General features: G+C 46.5%; 1 protein-coding gene across 1 annotated transcript; it reads left to right on the top strand.

The window, feature by feature from the left end:
- Positions 1-249: 249 nt before the first annotated feature.
- On the top strand, positions 250-16,926 carry LOC141976996 (cathepsin S-like). Its single transcript, XM_074938190.1, has 7 exons — positions 250-396; positions 1,614-1,736; positions 3,405-3,554; positions 3,636-3,860; positions 5,905-6,070; positions 16,464-16,566; positions 16,807-16,926. The coding sequence occupies exons 1-7, from the start codon at positions 265-267 to the stop codon at positions 16,904-16,906; spliced, it is 999 nt and encodes a 332-aa protein (XP_074794291.1). The 5' UTR covers positions 250-264; the 3' UTR covers positions 16,907-16,926.
- The last annotated feature ends 846 nt before the right edge of the window (positions 16,927-17,772 follow it).

The following is a 17,772-nucleotide window of genomic DNA, read 5'->3' as shown; positions in this document are numbered from 1 at the left end:
AGTCTGTTGTTGTTGTATGGGGTTCCAGGAAGCCCCTTCCCCTGCCCCCTCGCCCCCAAGAGGTACAAGTGTGAGAGCTGCTGCAGGGTCAGGGTTTGCTTCTTGACACTTTGCTCCTGGCAGAGAGAGTGGAGAAATCTCAGCAAGTCAGTGTTGGATCTTTTGCACCATCACTGAGTGGAGGAAATTGAGACACTTGACTTAACCATGCAGATATTATCTTTCACCAGCGTGCTCTTTTTTTTTTTTTTTTTGCTGACCAGAATGAAGCTGTTGCTTTGTATCTTCCTGGCCTCTCTTGCTTCTGCTGCTACTGCACATCTACACTCAGACCCGACGCTGGACAACCACTGGGAGCTCTGGAAGAAAACCTATGGCAAGCAATACAGCCACAAGGTGGGGTCTGTGCAGCTGTGGGTTCGAAGTAGGGGAGGGGGATTTCCATCACCATCTCCCCTCCGGTCAGCAGGTATCCAGGACCTTGGCATGCCAGCCCTCCGGCAGCTCTCACTGAGATCCGTGCCTCCTGCTCCTCTCCTGGAGACTGTAAAGCTCTCTCTGCTTTCAGAAGTGCATTCAGCTTCAATGAGCACTGGGCCCTGTATGTACCCTCCACCTTGCCGAAACCATCCCAGGGGGTTAGCTGATTTCTTAAGGCGTGTTTTGTTAGGGATATATTAGAGCCAGGTGACATATTTCACACACCTCTTTTTTCTTTCTTTCTTTCTTTTTTTTTTTGGTGGCAAAATGCATATTCGGGTTGACAGAAACAATTGGGGAATTTGGCTAGATTTTGGCAGATTGTTTCTGTCAAATTAAAAAAAATAAAATGGGAAGGTGGGAAAAAGTGATTCATTTCAGCGTTTAATAAATGAACCGTTTTGACTTTTCCTTTTGGAAAGCCATTTTGTCTTGGAATTTCTCTCCGTTCTATTCACAATAACTAAATAAAAAGGTTTAAAAAGCCCTAAATTGAAACAAAATGTTTGACCCAAGTCCAAAAATCTTCAACTGATTTTTAAAACATTGTTTGGTTTGGCTGCCAAACCAAGAAGTCAGTGATTTGCACAGCTGTAAGCTGTCTTGTGAATGTTCGATTATTGATATTGTTTTGCATCCTAACTGTATGTTCAGCTTCTTAATTACTTTGGCTTAGTTGAAGGCCCCGACTGCTTGGGGTCATTAGCGAATCCTACAGTACTTTCCTCCTAAATTACAAGGTATCATCACTGTCCTGGTGGCAATTACATTCTGCCTCCCTATAATTCCCCCTGATGATTTAAGTGGATACAATGTGATTCTTCTCTTCTTGTCCTACCCTGTTGTATAGTGTTGCTGTGTGCTGTTAAAAAACAGCTGCAGACCACTCCAGAACTGGCTGCATTTTGGGGCTGGGGTAGGACTCAATCTTGCCACACTTAACTTGTTAAGACTCCCCTTATTTCCTAGGAAGCTTTGCTTGAGTGAGTGTTGCAGGATCTGGGCAACATTTTTGCAAAGCCTTGGGTTCCTGGGGGATAAAAAAAACGCTGTAGAACTATAACCCATTTATACTGCAGATGGTTTCCTCTGGGCTACTGCATAGTATTGTGGGGACTGTACTTTGGTTCCAGAAAGAGGAAGGGGAACGGCGCGTGACCTGGGAAAAGAACCTCAAACTCGTTACGCTGCATAACCTTGAGCACTCACTGGGGCTGCATTCCTATGAGCTGGGCATGAACCACCTGGCAGACATGGTAAGTTAAAAAAAATCGCTACAGACCAAGTGACCGGGCATCTGGGAATTATCTGTATTGCCCTTGGGGTGCCGTGGCCAGAGAATGTAACTGAATCAGGGGCATGTAAGTGTGTGGGACTCACCCCTGCGGCACCTCCTGCTGGTGTCTTGGGAATTAGCTCTATTTCCAGCCTTGGAGCACCCTCTGCAGGCCAGTGTCCCACTTACGCTGGGCCCCCGTGTCCCTCCCAGACCCGGTGCCCTTTGTACGCCAGGGTGCTGCCCTCTGGCAGTAACCCCTCACCTGCAGGGTCTCCCCACCCAGGGGAACCCCTACCCCCTATCATAACTCGCCTCAGTCTTTGGCTACTGCCCCGTCACTATCTAGCCCCCGTTCATGGAGGCTGACTGCAGTATATAAGCCACTCCTCACAGGCAAGGTTGGGTTTGGACCTGCTGCCTCTGCCTACCCGTGGGCTGCCCCCTGCAACCGCAGTACCTAACTGGCCTTCAACTAGGCCGCAGCCTTGGGGGTTTCCAGGCCAGAGCTCCCCAGCTCCCTTGGCCTTTCCCCAGCCCTGCTCCACTCTGGGCACTTGGCTAGGCTCCCCAGCAGCCAGGCCCTTCTCTCTCTACAGGCAGAGGGGGTGTCTGTTTGGACTCCTGGCTTCCAGCCTCTTATAGGGGCCAGCTGGGCCTGATTGGGGCCTGGCCCCAGTTGTTGCTGCCTTCCCCAATCAGCCCAGGCTTCTTGTCCCCAGCCACAACCCTCTCCGGGGCTGTTCTAAGCCCCTTAGGGCAGGAGCGGGTGTCTACCCCGCTACAGGGTAGAATAAGCTCCAGCCAATCCAGGGTTAGTATGAGCAGTGCAGAGGGAGGCCACAAAGCACAGCACCCCTCTGCGTCCTCCAGCAGCAAACCTGCCCCCGTCACCACACCCGAGAGCTGTGCAGATCTTTGTTCTACTTGCGTGGGTCAGGGGTGTGTGTGGGAAATCTGCCATCGGGGGGTAGTCCTGGTTTTTTAAGTGCAGGGACTCCACCCCCTGCTAGCCCGCTGCTGGTGTGACCCCTGCCTCCCCCCCAGAATGTTTCTGTAGCAAGTGGCATCCTCCAAGCAGCGTGACCTTGCACATACAGTGCATGTGAAGTCAAAAGTGTGGGAATCCCATTCCCGCAGGTTCCTGCTTCTCTACCTTACTGTGTCTGCCACCCTTCCTTACCCCCATGAGGAATGCCACGTGTGGAATAACACACAACCTGTCTGCTAGGCCATTGCGGGTTAAAGAAGTTGCTCCTTTAACTGAAATTGCAGGGGCTTGTGCTTCAGATCCCGTTACTGCCACCGCCAAGCATTCAGAACTCAGGAGTCAGGCCCCTAAAATCATGGGGGGCTTAAAAATCCTGGCATTAAAAAAAAGTCTAAATCTGGGGGCTCTTTTTATTTGCCTCTGGGTTTTGTGCTTTTAAGGGTTATGTTTCCAGCAAACAAAGCTACAGCATAGGCTATTGTGTCAGCCAGGCTGATCCCCAGCATTCAGTCCTGCTCATATTTTTCACTGCATGAAGGAAAACACTGTATCAATGAACATGAGTTGAACCTGAGCTGCAGAGTTTGTATCTGAATTTCCCCACTGTACATCGAAGGGGATGTCAGTCTGAAGGGGTGTGTGTGTTCTTTTAACTAGACCAGCGAGGAAGTAGCTGCTTTGTTAACTGGAGTGAAAATTCCCCACCGACCTGACCGGAATTCCACCTACAGGCCGCGCCCTGGCAGCCAAGTGCCGGACTCCATGGACTGGAGGGACAAAGGATGTGTTACTGATGTGAAGAATCAGGTGGGAGGCTCAATCTGTTCCCTTTGCTGACATGGGTGCCCATCACAGCAGTGGCTCAGTGCATCTCTCTGGCTTTTTCAGGGGCCCTGTGGCGCCTGCTGGGCTTTCAGTGCTGTCGGTGCCCTAGAAGCCCAGGTGAAACTGAAAACTGGAAACCTGGTGTCTCTCAGCGCACAGAACCTAGTCGACTGTTCCATTATGTACGGGAACCATGGCTGCAGCGGTGGATTTATGACCCACGCCTTCCAGTACATCATTGATAATGACGGCATTGATTCGGACGCTTCCTATCCGTACACAGCTCAGGTTGGTATCCAGGTTTGAGACAGACACAGAGAGGGTCTGTCTACACTGCACACTAAGCCTGGGTTCTGACTCAGGTTTGAGCCCAGGCTCCCTTTCCATCCTCACACAGATCAGCCTGACTCAGGTCAGCAAGTGCTCAGGCCCCAGGTCCTATGACACTGCTGAGAGAATGGGTCAGAGTCTGAGTCCTGCTGTGACTTGGGTCCAAACCTTGTCATTTTGCAGTGGGGACGCAGCTCAAGCCGCAGACTGAAGTCAGAAAGTCTGCGTGATGCAGTTAACATGGCTATGAGACCTGGATCCAGCAACTGGAAACCCAGGTTTACAATGCAATGTGGATGCTCAAGCCTGGGCTTGGAAACACTGGGTATGTCTACACTGCAATGTAAGCCCAGGGTTTGAACTCAGGCTCAAGCCTCACCCCTCTTCCATCGACACACAAATTGTGCTAACTGAGGGCTCGGACCCAGGAAGGTCCAAGCCTGAGTCAAGCTGGGACTCAGGGTTCAAGCCCTATTGCTTTGCAGCATAGATGCAGCCCCACTGGATTCATGCTCTGGGAGTCCACCCAAAGTATCTCACAATCCCACAGGCCCACATTTTTTGTCCTCTGGATAGTCAAGTTTGGTGGACAGTCAAGATTTCCCATGGTGCACTGTGAACAAAGGGCTGGAGTGGCCACATTTTGTGAGGGTGCTAGGAAGTGTGGGATACGGTGCTTGGACTCTGCCCTGCATAATGCAGAGTCAACGCTGGAGCCCCAGGTTGGGATCCAAGGTTCGACAATTCCTAACTTAGGGTTACAAATGAGTGTAGACACTCAAACAGTAGGTTACCAAACCCAGGATCTGCTAACTCTAGTTCTACAAACTCTGGGCTTGCGTCGCAGAGGGTTTGAGACCCTCCCCCACTAGGTCCCAGAGCCCAGGCTCCAGCCTAAGCCCAAAGGTCTATACTGCAATTTTATAGCCCTGCAGCCTGAACCCCAAGAGCCTGAGTTAGGTGTCACAAGCCAGCTGCGGGTATTTTATTGCAGTGCAGACATAGCCTTTGTGGCTTGTTTTACTGGGTCCTTCTTTCTTGTTTGTATAAGCACAAAGATCAGGAGAAGGGATCTTCAAGGCAGTGTTCTCTAGTGGTTAGAGCAGGGGGGACTGGGAGTCAGGTCACCCGGGTTCTAATCCCAGCACTGGCGAAGAATGGCATCTAGTGGTTAGCACAGTGGAATTTGGAGTCAGGACTCCTGGGTTGTAATCTGAGCTCTGCTTGTTCCTCACTCTTCTACTCTGTGAAACCCAGATAATGACACTTCCCTCCATCTCGGGGGTGTGTGGAGGCTTTTAATTAATTAATGTTTGCATAAGTCTCGTAGATCCGCAGATGAAAGATGCTACACAAGTGCTGCAAATTTTTATTGCTGTCATTTATTGAGTCCTCAAATTTCTTCTTACCTGAGTGATGGGAAAGGAGAGATACCAGCACTGGGGCATCTCAATTAGAGCTGGGTAAAAAATTTTTGGCACATAGTTTACCAAAAAATGCATTTTTCAGGGCACTGAAACTATGAATTTGACCCAAATTCAGCAAATATTTTTTTTGGGGAAAAAACCTGATTTCCCCTCCTCCCCCGGAAATGTTGAAATGCACTGTTTTGGCATTTCCAACATGAACCATTTTGACAGCTCATTCTGAAATGACATTCGAAAGGTTTCATTTGACCCGAACAAATTTTTTTTATTTTTTTTTTTGTTTCAGTGAAAAAATAATAACAAAAAAATTCCACTTCGATTTGAAACAGATTTTTTAAATTTTATTTTTCTGGGTAAGTCACCGAACTGAAAAACCGATTAGTCCCTCAAGTCTGATCTCAATCCCTAGAGGCAGAGGGAATGCTCCAGAGGGAGCAGCAGTGGTCTAAGAAATGTGAGGGATTCAGACAACGGAGGGGAATACAAAAGAGATAAAAACAAGTGTTGCGAGTGGCTCAGATGTTCATGTCAGAGGCTGAAATGTCCCTGCTTCATCTGCTCTTTGCCACTGCCAGAACGGAACATGTCACTATAACCCTGCCACGCGAGCCGCCACCTGCTCCAAGTTCGTTGAGCTTCCGTATGCCGATGAAGCAGCCCTGAGGGATGCCGTAGCCAATATCGGACCTGTGTCCGTCATCATAGATGCGAAACAGCCTTCGTTTTTCCTGTACAGATCAGGTACGTTCTCTAAGCTAGAACACCTCGCGCCCGGTGCTGTACATAGTTTGAAGCCGTGATGCCTTTGCTTTCTAAGGACTGTCTCTTTAAACTGAAAGAGGAATGTGGAGGAAGGTGCTATTTGTTCTGCAGCTTGCTACTGAGGAGAAGTGCACATTGTGCTCTTCCCATGGAGACCTGGCTTTTGTTTTCTTGTTATTTCCTGGAATCTTTTGGTTCCTCAATAAATTACAGTCATTAGAAAACAAAAACCACAGGCAGCTGAAAGCACATTTTGCATTTTGTGAGTGACACCATCACGTGATCGCTTGGTTCAATGTGTGTTACATGTCCCCCTCTAGCAGCTAGTTAGAGGATAAAAGCCTAGTACTGCTGGAAGCTAATCTCTTTTGTTCTATACATATGGTATGTCTATACTGCACACCACTGCTGGTGGCGTGCAGGGTAGGCGCAGCTACACACAGCAGTGAAAAGCAGGCTGTGTCCGCACTGCGCTGTGTAGCTACCCACAGCACTGGAAGGTTCTGGCGCTGGACGCAGTGGGAGCTGTCAGAGTTTTTCCCCACTACCTCCCGCTGCTGGAGTCTTTCCCTGTGGCAGAAAAAGGCCCCAGCAGCGGGGAGGTAGCGACGTATGACACTGCTAAAACGAGCAGTGCAGATGGGGGAGGCCCTGCTTGGGCGTGTAGAGAGCCGTGTAGGGCATATACCCTAAGGGTTCAGGTATGTCTTTACTCCCCTAAGCCGTCTACCCTGCTGTTTATGCGGGGGGTGTGTGTAGTGTATACAGTCTACACGCTGCCATCAGGAGTGTGCAGTGTGGACATACCCTTACATTGGAAGCTCTTTGGGGCAGGGACGATCCTTTTGTTCTGCGTTTGTACAGCGCCGTGGGGCCCTGGTCTATGTCTGGGGCTGGCAGGTGCTCCTGTGACACAGATTAATGGTAACAACAAATGACCAGAGATGCTCCTTTAGCTCGAAAGGTGCTTCAAGGGCTAACGACCCCGGGTTCAATTCCTGCTGGTGTCTTACAGGGTGTCGTTAAAATAGCACCCCAGGGTGGACCCTTCACTCATGTTCATGCAATGCCAGTGTGCCGGGGTGAGCAGCAGGGACTGGGACTTCTGGATCTTAACGCATCAGTCTTTCTTGCTGGAGCTAAAAGACCCAACCTCTTTTAGCCAAGGCTGTGGGAGGCTCATCAACCTTTCTGTGGCCCAGCCACCACTAGATGGGGACAGAACACCCCACTGAGTGGACATGGCTTACATTAACCTGTGCTTTTTAAAATTTGTTTTGTGGGTTGTATTTACTTTTGCCCTAATGGGCACCATCCAGAGGTGCTGGAACAATTTGTACAGTGGGGGTACTGAGAGCCATTGAACCAAACTGGTAAACCCTGTGTATGATGGAAACCACTTCAAGGCAGGGGGTGCAGCAGCGTCCCCAGCACCCATAGTTCCAGCACCTCTGGCACCGTCAGACATTGTGGGGCCAATTTTATGCTGCACCAGACTCAGGTCAGCTCTAAAATGGCCTTTCAGCCCAGTTCTGGGATTGAGGCCGCTCATGGGATAATTTAGGCAGCCTTGGGTGTTGCATAAGATATGGCAGCCCAAGTCAAGCCACCAAATGGGAGCAGCACCCCACAGACTTGCTGTAGACCCTAACCCTGGCTGGAATGTCCCCTACGCCAGAGCTTCCCAAAGGGGGCGTCCTAAGACAGTTTGTGGCTGTCTGACTTGGTTCCTGTGCTGGGGGAATTCTCTCCTGGTTGGATATGGGCCTTTTAAGGTAATATTGTGAAGGGACCTTAGTGGGAGAAAGATTCCTTCCCGGTGTTTATGGGAGTGGGGATACTGAAATAGCTCAAGGGGCAGATGGGAAAATGGAGCCTTTCATTGCTAGGGAGGTAGTTCAGGTCTACTGGTCAGACGTCCTTTTCTAGCTGACATCTCTTTGGTGGCCTGTATGTTATACCAATAAATTAAAAACCAGCAGGATCTTATTAAAGGGAAAAAGGCAAAATACCACATTTATTGTGAATACGGAAAGAATCATAGTAAGCAGTTAGTTATAGCTATAACATTCCATTCAATCTCATATTTATTCACACATTCATTCATACAAACACACACACACAGGTTCTGCAAGGTTGTTATCATAGTTACCAGCCTTAGAGTTGCTCATGCCAAGCCACTGGCCAGGTGGCCTGGACATGAGGAGGGAGCAGGGCCTTGTCAGATGCTCATCTGATGCTCCTGGAAGTTGGTTTGCAGAATCAGACCCCAAAGTTCTCACTTTTTAGAGTCTATTTTTATAGGAATTTCTTCCTATGCCAGTCTATGGGAATTGCTTCATCATTCTGTTGCTGAATCAATCAGCAGATGGCACATTTCTGACGGCTCCGTGCTGCTAGATGTTATCTTGTTCTTTGGTTCTCCCATTCTTGAGGCTGTTGGGTGGATTCCAGTCTGCCCTCCGGGGGTCCTCTGGTTATTTCCACTTGACGCCTTCTTCAGCTGATGGACACTGGATTCTTAGGCTGGCACCTCCCTGATCATTCAGTTATTATCCACACCAAGCATCCATCCACATACATCCTCTATCTCTATTTTAATCACAATTGTTAATACAACAAAAAGGCGGGGAGTCTCTGGGTGCTGGTTCTGTTGTTACAGAGTATTGCTTTGAGTCTCTCTCTCTGTGAATTGCTTTGAGAACAGACTCTGTCTTAGAATGTACTAACACAATTAGCAGCTTGCAAGTTTCACACATAGAGGGAGAGAAACAGTACCAAAAACCAAGAGACCTCTTAATTAGTAATACCCTGGAATTTAAACTATGGGGAATCAAACTCATTTGTGATTTTAATACAGAACTTCTTTAATATGATCCAACATAATCCCCCTTTTGACACTAAGATTTATAATCGTCAGTGTCACTTTCTAGGTAGCCTATTCAAGAGAAAGTACTGTGAGGCAATTTGAGTGTGTGATTCCAATTCATGCCACATACATGATCCTAGTGATGTATCTTTACTACAAGGTTCTGGGGCAATAGGCAAGGTGAGGCACACCCACTTTTGAGGAGTCCATTCGGTACAACCTCTAGTGTCCAATAGCTTCCCTCTCTCCCCAGCCCACTGGCTCGAGGTCCAGAGTAGCCAGAAGGATCCCATGTGTAATATGGGGAGTGGGTTAACCTTCAATACCTTTGCCTCCAGGGACTGTTGGTGTGCAATTTTGACAACAATTTCTCCCATTAACAAGTCTGGTTTACAATCCTGGAAACATATTGCATCCATTCATATTGATAAGTGTCGAACAATGATCTCTTTCTTTTTTTTAACAAATGCATCAAACCCTTAATATTTCCCAATATGACCCAGAACATTTTGTGTTCCAAAGTAGCTAGGGCAAGTATCTGCATTTCAGTGCATCCCAGAGCTATGGCTGCGTAGTTTCCTATTTCTAATATATTTTTTTTCTTATGGATAAGCCATGTGGTAGTATTAAGCCATTACTAAAGATTCCATTGGCCTTTTAGGTTACCCAGACCAATTTGGACCAAGTCTACATTGGCATGTACTTGTTTTTGTATCAGGCTGTCCTGCGGCTGGGACAGAGAGCTTAATTTATTTTTAAGTTCCTGCAGGTCTTCAGTATTTTTTTTTTTTAAACACACAACAGTGCTAGCAACAAGACAAAACATAGAACACAAAACACAATTTCTATTGTGACAGTAGATTCATGGTTTTGGGTTGCTTTTCAGCTGGCATCAGCTTTTCCTGATTTTTCTGAAAGACAAAAAACATGTTTCTACCCCTTTTGGGGTGGCAAATTATTGCTTAAAATATTTCTTTTACAAATACCCTTGCTGATTGCAGGCAAAACAGAGGAATTGCCCCCACATTTTCCTGTTTTTGTTCTATAGGCAGGCCAGGTTTCAATGGCTTTTATCTTTTAAGGGTTATGGGGAAATTATCCCACTGTTTAGTCATTAAATCCCTGAGTTTTCCTTCTTATACAGCAGACCAAGTTTATAATGTTTTTCCTGCTGTGTTAAGCTTTAAGTTTTATTTACAGGTAATAACTGAGAAGCAGCATTACCATACGACCTTAAAGGGTTTTTCCAAAAATCATACACACTATACGTTGTTACAGGGATACTTATTATCATTAAATTTATTAAAATTATCTTGTTATCCCATGCTTTTTATTTAGACAATTTGTTTGCTGACCAGGTGTGTCCTTATCTGCAGCTCCTTTGTGCTGCTAATTCTTTCCTTCCTTTATCATTAATAATTTGCATTTTCACAGAAGCTTCCTGCTTTTGGATTTAAAGCCATCAGCAGCTCAGAGACTCAAAGGGACACAATCAACTTTCACCAGAGTTTTGATTACTTTTAACTTCTGCTTCCAAAACACACAGCAATCTGAAAAAAAAAAAACCACCTATTGTGGCTCCCTTTGGAGCCCTAATAGCATTTTAATTAAGTAGCATGGTATGTTTGCATTTCTTTTGCCCCTTCTACAATATAAACTGCACATGTTCTGGGGCAAATGCACATTCCTTCCATAGTTTAACTTCTATAATATTATCCAGATCCATTTTTACATAAGGTGTCACTATTTCTTTTTTTGCTTACAGAGGTTTCATGTACCTTTATCAAAGTGACAGTCTGATTACTCAGAGCCATTTTAAGACTCAGTGTTCCTAACATTGCTTCTTTTTGTTTTGTGCACCTCACCCCTGCTGTTGCTTCAGAGGGGCACTGTCTTTTTTTAATTTTTTTTTTTTTACTACCACTCTTATCTGCTATTTTGTTACAAAAACAAACAAACAAAAAACAAACAAACAAAAAAGAATCCAAAAATTTTTTTTTTATATTCTCCTGATTTTGACTGCCCTGCTGCAGCCACAACTTAAAAACATTTTAAATTTTGTAAAGCATTGAGTTACCTTTTAAGGGTTAAATGCCAAATCCCAAAGCCAAACAACACTAATTACCTGTGTCTAGCAAAAAGGTCTGTCAGTTTTGCAACTTTGAATTAAAGAGTCAAATGGATTTTTAGTGGCATTATTTAAAACAAAAACAAAACTAACTGGTCCTTAGAACTTTACATATTTACACACACACAGATAGATACATACACATTTTCTTTTCCTTAACATCCCTTCCACACTGCTCTGTTTTTTTTACATCTTACATTCCCTTTATACATTTGAGGCAGCTAAGTTCCAATAGAACCCCCTTATGTTCTTTTAGCAAATTTGACTAAATTGTCCAGTCAAATGATTTTAATCAGATAGTTTATTTTTGCCTGGCTAATTTACAGACATTCCTTTGGAAAAGGGCCCATTTTTCTTTCAGAATGTCTGCAAAGAAACCAAGAATGCTCTTTCTCTAACACTTTTCCTTTTTAACATTTTCACAAAGTTTAGCTGCTTAATTCCCTCCAGCCTCTGCAGAGTTAACTTTTTTTTTACTCTCTTTTCTCTTTGTAATTATGCCTGGGGGTGCCGTACATAGGACCTTCTCCCCCTTTACCTGCCTCCCTCCAGCCTCTGCAGAGTTAACTTTTTCACTCTTTTTGTATTCCTGGAGTGCCTCTTTCACTATTTTCAGCTGGCTTTGGGTATTTGTAGCCAGCACCTTCCAATTGTCTGCTCCCTTTTCCATTTGTGCCTTTTCCTCTTTACATGAGGACAAGCGGAGGGAAGAATCCTTACGTGCCTCCCACAACAACCAAATTGCTGCTGCATCTCTTTTGGCAGCACTAGAAGGTTTGTATATGAGGATATACTGAGCCAATCTATCCTCTAGGTCCGAAATAGTGCAGACATCAGCTAGGGCTTGTTTAGTCCAAGGACTGTGCCCAAATTTTTGAAGGATTTGTTTAAAAGGTGTAATTTCTTTAACAAAAGGTGAGGTTGGAGTTCCTTCTGACTCCATTCCTCCCTCTGGTACTGGCTTACCCTGTTTTCTTTTAAACATCTTAACATGGATATTTCAATCTCGTTGTCACTGCTGGTATTACTTAGCAAGTGACACAGCCTAGATTCTGGAATCATAGCTTAATCTATGCGTTTTTCCCCTGCTACCTTCTCGGAGGCCAGCAGGTCCAGTTAACCTATTTCTCCCTGCTACCTTCTCAGAGGCCAGCAGGTCCCCTGCTACCTTCCCGGAGGCCAGCAGGTCCGGTTAACCTGTTCTTCCCTGCTACCTTCTCGGAGGCCAGCAGGTCCCCTGCTTCCTTCCCGGAGGCCAGCAGGTCTGGTTTAATCTCTTTTCCCTGCTACCTTCTCGGAGGCCAGCAGGTCCCCTGCTACCTTCCCGGAGGCCAGCAGGTCTGGTTAACCTAATAGAAATGCCTAGCTCAATAGAGCTGGCGGTGTGTACACCAATATTTACAATAACTGAAGTTTTTTACCAATATTCCCCCTTTTGCATGTCCCCACCAAAATGTTATACCAATAAATTAAAAACCAGAAGGATCTTATTAAAGGGAAAAAGGCAAAATACCACATTTATTGTGAATACAGAAAGAATCATAGTAAGCAGTTAGTTATAGTTATAACATTCCATTCAATCTCATATTTATTCACACATTCATTCATACAAACACACACACACAGGTTCTGCAAGGTTGTTATCATAGTTACCAGCCTTAGAGTTGCTCATGCCAAGCCACTGGCCAGGTGGCCTGGACATGAGGAGGGAGCAGGGCCTTGTCAGATGCTCATCTGATGCTCCTGGAAGTTGGTTTGCAGAATCAGACCCCAAAGTTCTCACTTTTTAGAGTCTATTTTTATAGGAATTTCTTCCTATGCCAGCCTATGGGAATTGCTTCATCATTCTGTTGCTGAATCAATCAGCAGATAGCACATTCCTGACGGCTCCGTGCTGCTAGATGTTATCTTGTTCTTCGGTTCTCCCATTCTTGAGGCTGTTGGGTGGATTCCAGTCTGCCCTCCGGGGGTCCTCTGGTTATTTCCACTTAGACGCCTTCTTCAGCCGATGGACACTGGATTCTTAGGCTGGCACCTCCCTGATCATTCAGTTATTATCCACACCAAGCATCCATCCACATACATCCTCTATCTCTATTTTAATCACAATTGTTAATACAACAAAAGGGCGGGGAGTCTCTGGGTGCTGGTTCTGTTGTTACAGAGTATTGCTTTGAGTCTCTCTCTCTGTGAATTGCTTTGAGAACAGACTCTGTCTTAGAATGTACTAACACAATTAGCAGCTTGCAAGTTTCACACATAGAGGGAGAGAAACAGTGCCAAAAACCAAGAGACCTCTTAATTAGTAATACCCTGGAATTTAAACTATGTGATTTTAATACAGAACTTCTTTAATATGATCCAACATGTAGGGGCTCTGAGTCCAGTTCTTGGGGGTAGGTGCCCACCTCACACAACGCAAGTTGGCCGCCTCAGTAGGAGAGCCAGTGATTGGACAGAAACTAAACTTCCCAATGGACAGCGCGCTGGACTGGGGCTTAGGAGAGCTGGGTTCTATTCCAAGGGCAAGTCACTTCCCCCTCTGTGCCTCCGTGTCCCCATCTGCACAATGGAGATAATGAGACTTTGTGATCTACTGATGAAAAGAGTGAGGGATTGTTATTCTTACCCCCCTTATAGGGGACCAGGATAGAGGCATGTTGGTACCATGTGGGTGCTGTTGCTTACAACAGCTTTACTGAACAGAGAATCATAGAATATCAGGGTTGGAAGGGACCTCAGGAGGTCATCTAGTCCAACCCCCTGCTCAAAGCAGGACCAATCCCCAATCAAATCATCCCAGCCAGGGCTTTGTCAAGCCTGACCTTAAAAACTTCCAAGGAAGGAGATTCTACCACCTCCCTAGGTAACGCATTCCAGTGTTTCACCACCCTCCTAGTGAAAAAGTTTTTCCTAATATCCAACCTAAACCTCCCCCACTGCAACTTGAGACCATTACTCCTTGTCCTGTCCTCTTCTACCACTGAGAATAGTCTAGAACCATCCTCTCTGGAACCACCTCTCAGGTAGTTGAAAGCAGCTATCAAATCCCCCCTCATTCTTCTCTTCTGCAGACTAAACAATCCCAGTTCCCTCAGCCTCTCCTCATAAGTCATGTGTTCCAGACCCCTAATCATTTTTGTTGCCCTTCGCTGGACTCTCTCCAATTTCTGCACATCCTTCTTGTAGTGTGGGGCCCAAAACTGGACACAGTACTCCAGATGAGGCCTCACCAATGTCGAATAGGGGGGAACGATCACGTCCCTCGATCTGCTCGCTATGCCCCTACTTATACATCCCAAAATGCCATTGGCCTTCTTGGCAACAAGGGCACACTGCTGACTCATATCCAGCTTCTCGTTCACTGTAACCCCTAGGTCCTTTTCCAGAGAACTGCTGCCTAGCCATTTGGTCCCTAGTCTGTAGCTGTGCATTGGGTTCTTCCGTCCTAAGTGCAGAACCCTGCACTTATCCTTATTGAACCTCATCAGGTTTCTTTTGGCCCAATCCTCCAATTTGTCTAGGTCCCTCTGTATCCTATCCCTGCCCTCCAGCTTATTTACCACTCCTCCCAGTTTAGTATCATCCGCAAATTTGCTGAGAGTGCAATCCACACCATCCTCCAGATCATTTATGAAGATATTGAACAAAACCGGCCCCAGGACTGACCCCTGGGGCACTCCACTTGACACCGGCTGCCAACTAGACATGGAGCCATTGATCACTACCCGTTGAGCCCGACAATCTAGCCAACTTTCTACCCACCTTATAGTGCATTCATCCAGCCTATACTTCTTTAACTTGCTGACAAGAATACTGTGGGAGACTGTGTCAAAAGCTTTGCTAAAGTCAAGAAACAATACATCCACTGCTTTCCCTTCATCCACAGAATCAGTAATCTCATCATAGAAGGCGATTAGATTAGTCAGGCATGACCTACCCTTGGTGAATCCATGCTGACTGTTCCTGATCACTTTCCTCTCGTGTAAGTGCTTCAGGATTGATTCCTTGAGGACCTGCTCCATGATTTTTCCGGGGACTGAGGTGAGGCTGGCTGGCCTGTAGTTCCCAGGATCATCCTCCTTCCATTTTTTAAAGATTGGCACTACATTAGCCTTTTTCCAGTCATCCGGGACTTCCCCCGTTCGCCACGAGTTTTCAAAGATAATGGCCAATGGCTCTGCAATCACATCCGCCAATTCCTTTAGCACTCTCGGATGCAACTCGTCCGGCCCCATGGACTTGTGCACGTCCAGCTTTTCTAAATAGTCCCTAACCACCTCTTTCTCCACAGAGGGCTGGCCATCTACTCCCCATGTTGCGATGCCCAGCGCAGCAGTCTGGGAGCTGTCCTTGTTAGTGAAGACAGAGGCAAAAAAAGCATTGAGCACGTTAGCTTTTTCCACATCCTCTGTCACTAGGTTGCCTCCCTCATTCAGTAAGGGGCCCACACTTTCCTTGGCTTTCTTCTTGTTGCCAACATACCTGAAGAAACCCTTCTTGTTACTCTTGACATCTCTTGCTAGCTGCAGCTCCAGGTGCGATTTGGCCCTCCTGATTTCATTCCTACATGCCCGAGCAATATTTTTATACTCTTCCCTGGTCATATGTCCAACCTTCCACTTCTTGTAAGCTTCTTTTTTATGTTTAAGATCCGCTAGGATTTCACCGTTAAGCCAAGCTGGTCGCCTGCCATATTTACTATTCTTTCGACTCATCAGGATGGTTTGTCCCTGTAACCTCAACAGGGATTCCTTGAAATACAGCCAGCTCTCCTGGACTCCTTTCCCCTTCATGTTAGTCCCCAAGGACTACCCATCCGCTCCCTGAGGGAGTCGAAGTCTGCTTTCCTGAAGTCCAGGGTCCGTATCCTGCTGCTTACCTTTCTTCCCTGTGTCAGGATCCTGAACTCAACCAACTCATGGTCACTGCCTCCCAGATTCCCGTCCACTTTTGCTTCCCCCACTAATTCTTCCCTGTTTGTGAGCAGCAGGTCAAGAAAAGCTCCCCCCCCAGTTGGCTCGTCTAGCACTTGCACCAGGAAATTGTCCCCTACGCTTTCCAAAAACTTCCTGGATTGTCTATGCACCGCTGTATTGCTCTCCCAGCAGATATCAGGAAAATTAAAGTCACCCATGAGAACCAGGGCGTGCGATCTAGTAGCTTCTGCGAGTTGCCGGAAGAAAGCCTCATCCACCTGATCCCCCTGGTCCGGTGGTCTATAGCAGACTCCCACCACTACATCACTCTTGTTGCTCACACTTCTAAACTTAATCCATAGACACTCAGGTTTTTCTGCAGTTTCGTACCGGAGCTCTGAGCAGTCCCTGCCGGCTTTTTTTCCTCCCTTGTGATTGTGCATTCTTTCCTTCCAGGAGTCTACGATGATCCACGATGCACTCTCGAGACGAATCATGCGGTTCTAGTTATCGGCTATGGCACCCTGGATGGGAAGGACTTTTGGCTTGTGAAAAACAGGTAAAAGAAAATCCATCACTGAGCCATATTTATCTATAGAATAACGTGCTCCTGGGATATGCGTGGGGTATAAGTGAGCTGTGTAGAGCTGTGCATGTGTGTGTCTGTACTGATGTGAATTGGATGCCCTTTTTAAACAGCTTGAAACACATGAGAAAATGGGGGAGGGGTACCCTGCCTATAAAGAAAGGTGTTTTATTCTCTTAATGTTTAATTCTGTGTTTTTTCTCCTTCCAACAGCTGGGGTGTAAAGTTCGGTGACCAAGGGTACATTCGAATGTCCAGGAACAAAGGAAACCAGTGTGGGATTGCCAGCTACGGTTCTTATCCACAAATATAGAGGGACGCTCTGCTTCAGAATGCACTCTGGAGATGTGGTCTGTTAAACTGCGAATCTTAGCCTTGCTGTAATCTAACTGCTCTGTTTGAGAACAATGTACGGGCTGTAGTGGCAAAATCCTCCCATCAGATCCATCTGATGGACCTGAGATAAGTAGCCAAAATGATGAATGATCGTGGTTGGTCTGGTCCAGAATTTGGGCACTTGTAGCTCACTCTCCCTATCCCGCAGGGGTGTTTTTAATTGATTAATGTCTATACATTGCTTTGCGCATGTGAAGTGCTATTTCAGTGCTAAGTATTGTCACTGCTGCTGTCTCAAAACGTATTGGCTGAAGGCCATGTCGCACGGATAAAGCTACTCCACGTGGTGGAGTTGCCGAAGCCACGTCAGAGGTGGAGAGACGAAGTAGATGGATCAACACATCCCTAGCCACATGTATGGATTTTCCCCAATACAGGTCACAAAGCAACCTAGGAGATCAAGCAAACCATGGACATTCCTTGGAGGGGGGAATGTGTTTCCCATGGCCACACAAAATTGGGTTGGTATCTTGCAATGCTGCTCCCATAAGTCTTATGCGAAGACATTACACACCAGCCGTCAGAAATGACCTGAGATCGCCTTGTGCCGTGGAGAAGCCCAGCCATGGAACCAAGTGCTGCTGCTGTTATAAAATGTGACCTAGAGAGTGAAGCCAGCCTTTACCACCCGCAGCGCTTGGACCAATGACACGGTGCAGAGATGCCCTGCTCTACTCCACAGGCTGCAGGCTGGGGGCTCCCTGCTTCTGGATCTGACCTCCTGTGCCCTACTTTAGGGTATGATTTGCAGACACCTATTGACCGAATCCTTGCGGGATACAG

Source organism: Natator depressus, chromosome 24 (genome assembly GCF_965152275.1).
Source record: "Natator depressus isolate rNatDep1 chromosome 24, rNatDep2.hap1, whole genome shotgun sequence".
NCBI lineage: Eukaryota > Metazoa > Chordata > Testudines > Cheloniidae > Natator > Natator depressus.
This window is presented reverse-complemented; position numbering and strand designations above follow the sequence as displayed.

Coding starts and splice junctions, on each gene's coding strand:
- LOC141976996 (XM_074938190.1), top strand. CDS start 265: ATGAAGCTGTTGCTTTGTATCTTCCTGGCCTCTCTTGCTTCTGCTGCT. Junction 3,555..3,635: donor TTACTGATGTGAAGAATCAG/GTGGGAGGCTCA, acceptor TGGCTTTTTCAG/GGGCCCTGTGGCGCCTGCTG. Junction 16,567..16,806: donor TTTTGGCTTGTGAAAAACAG/GTAAAAGAAAAT, acceptor TCCTTCCAACAG/CTGGGGTGTAAAGTTCGGTG.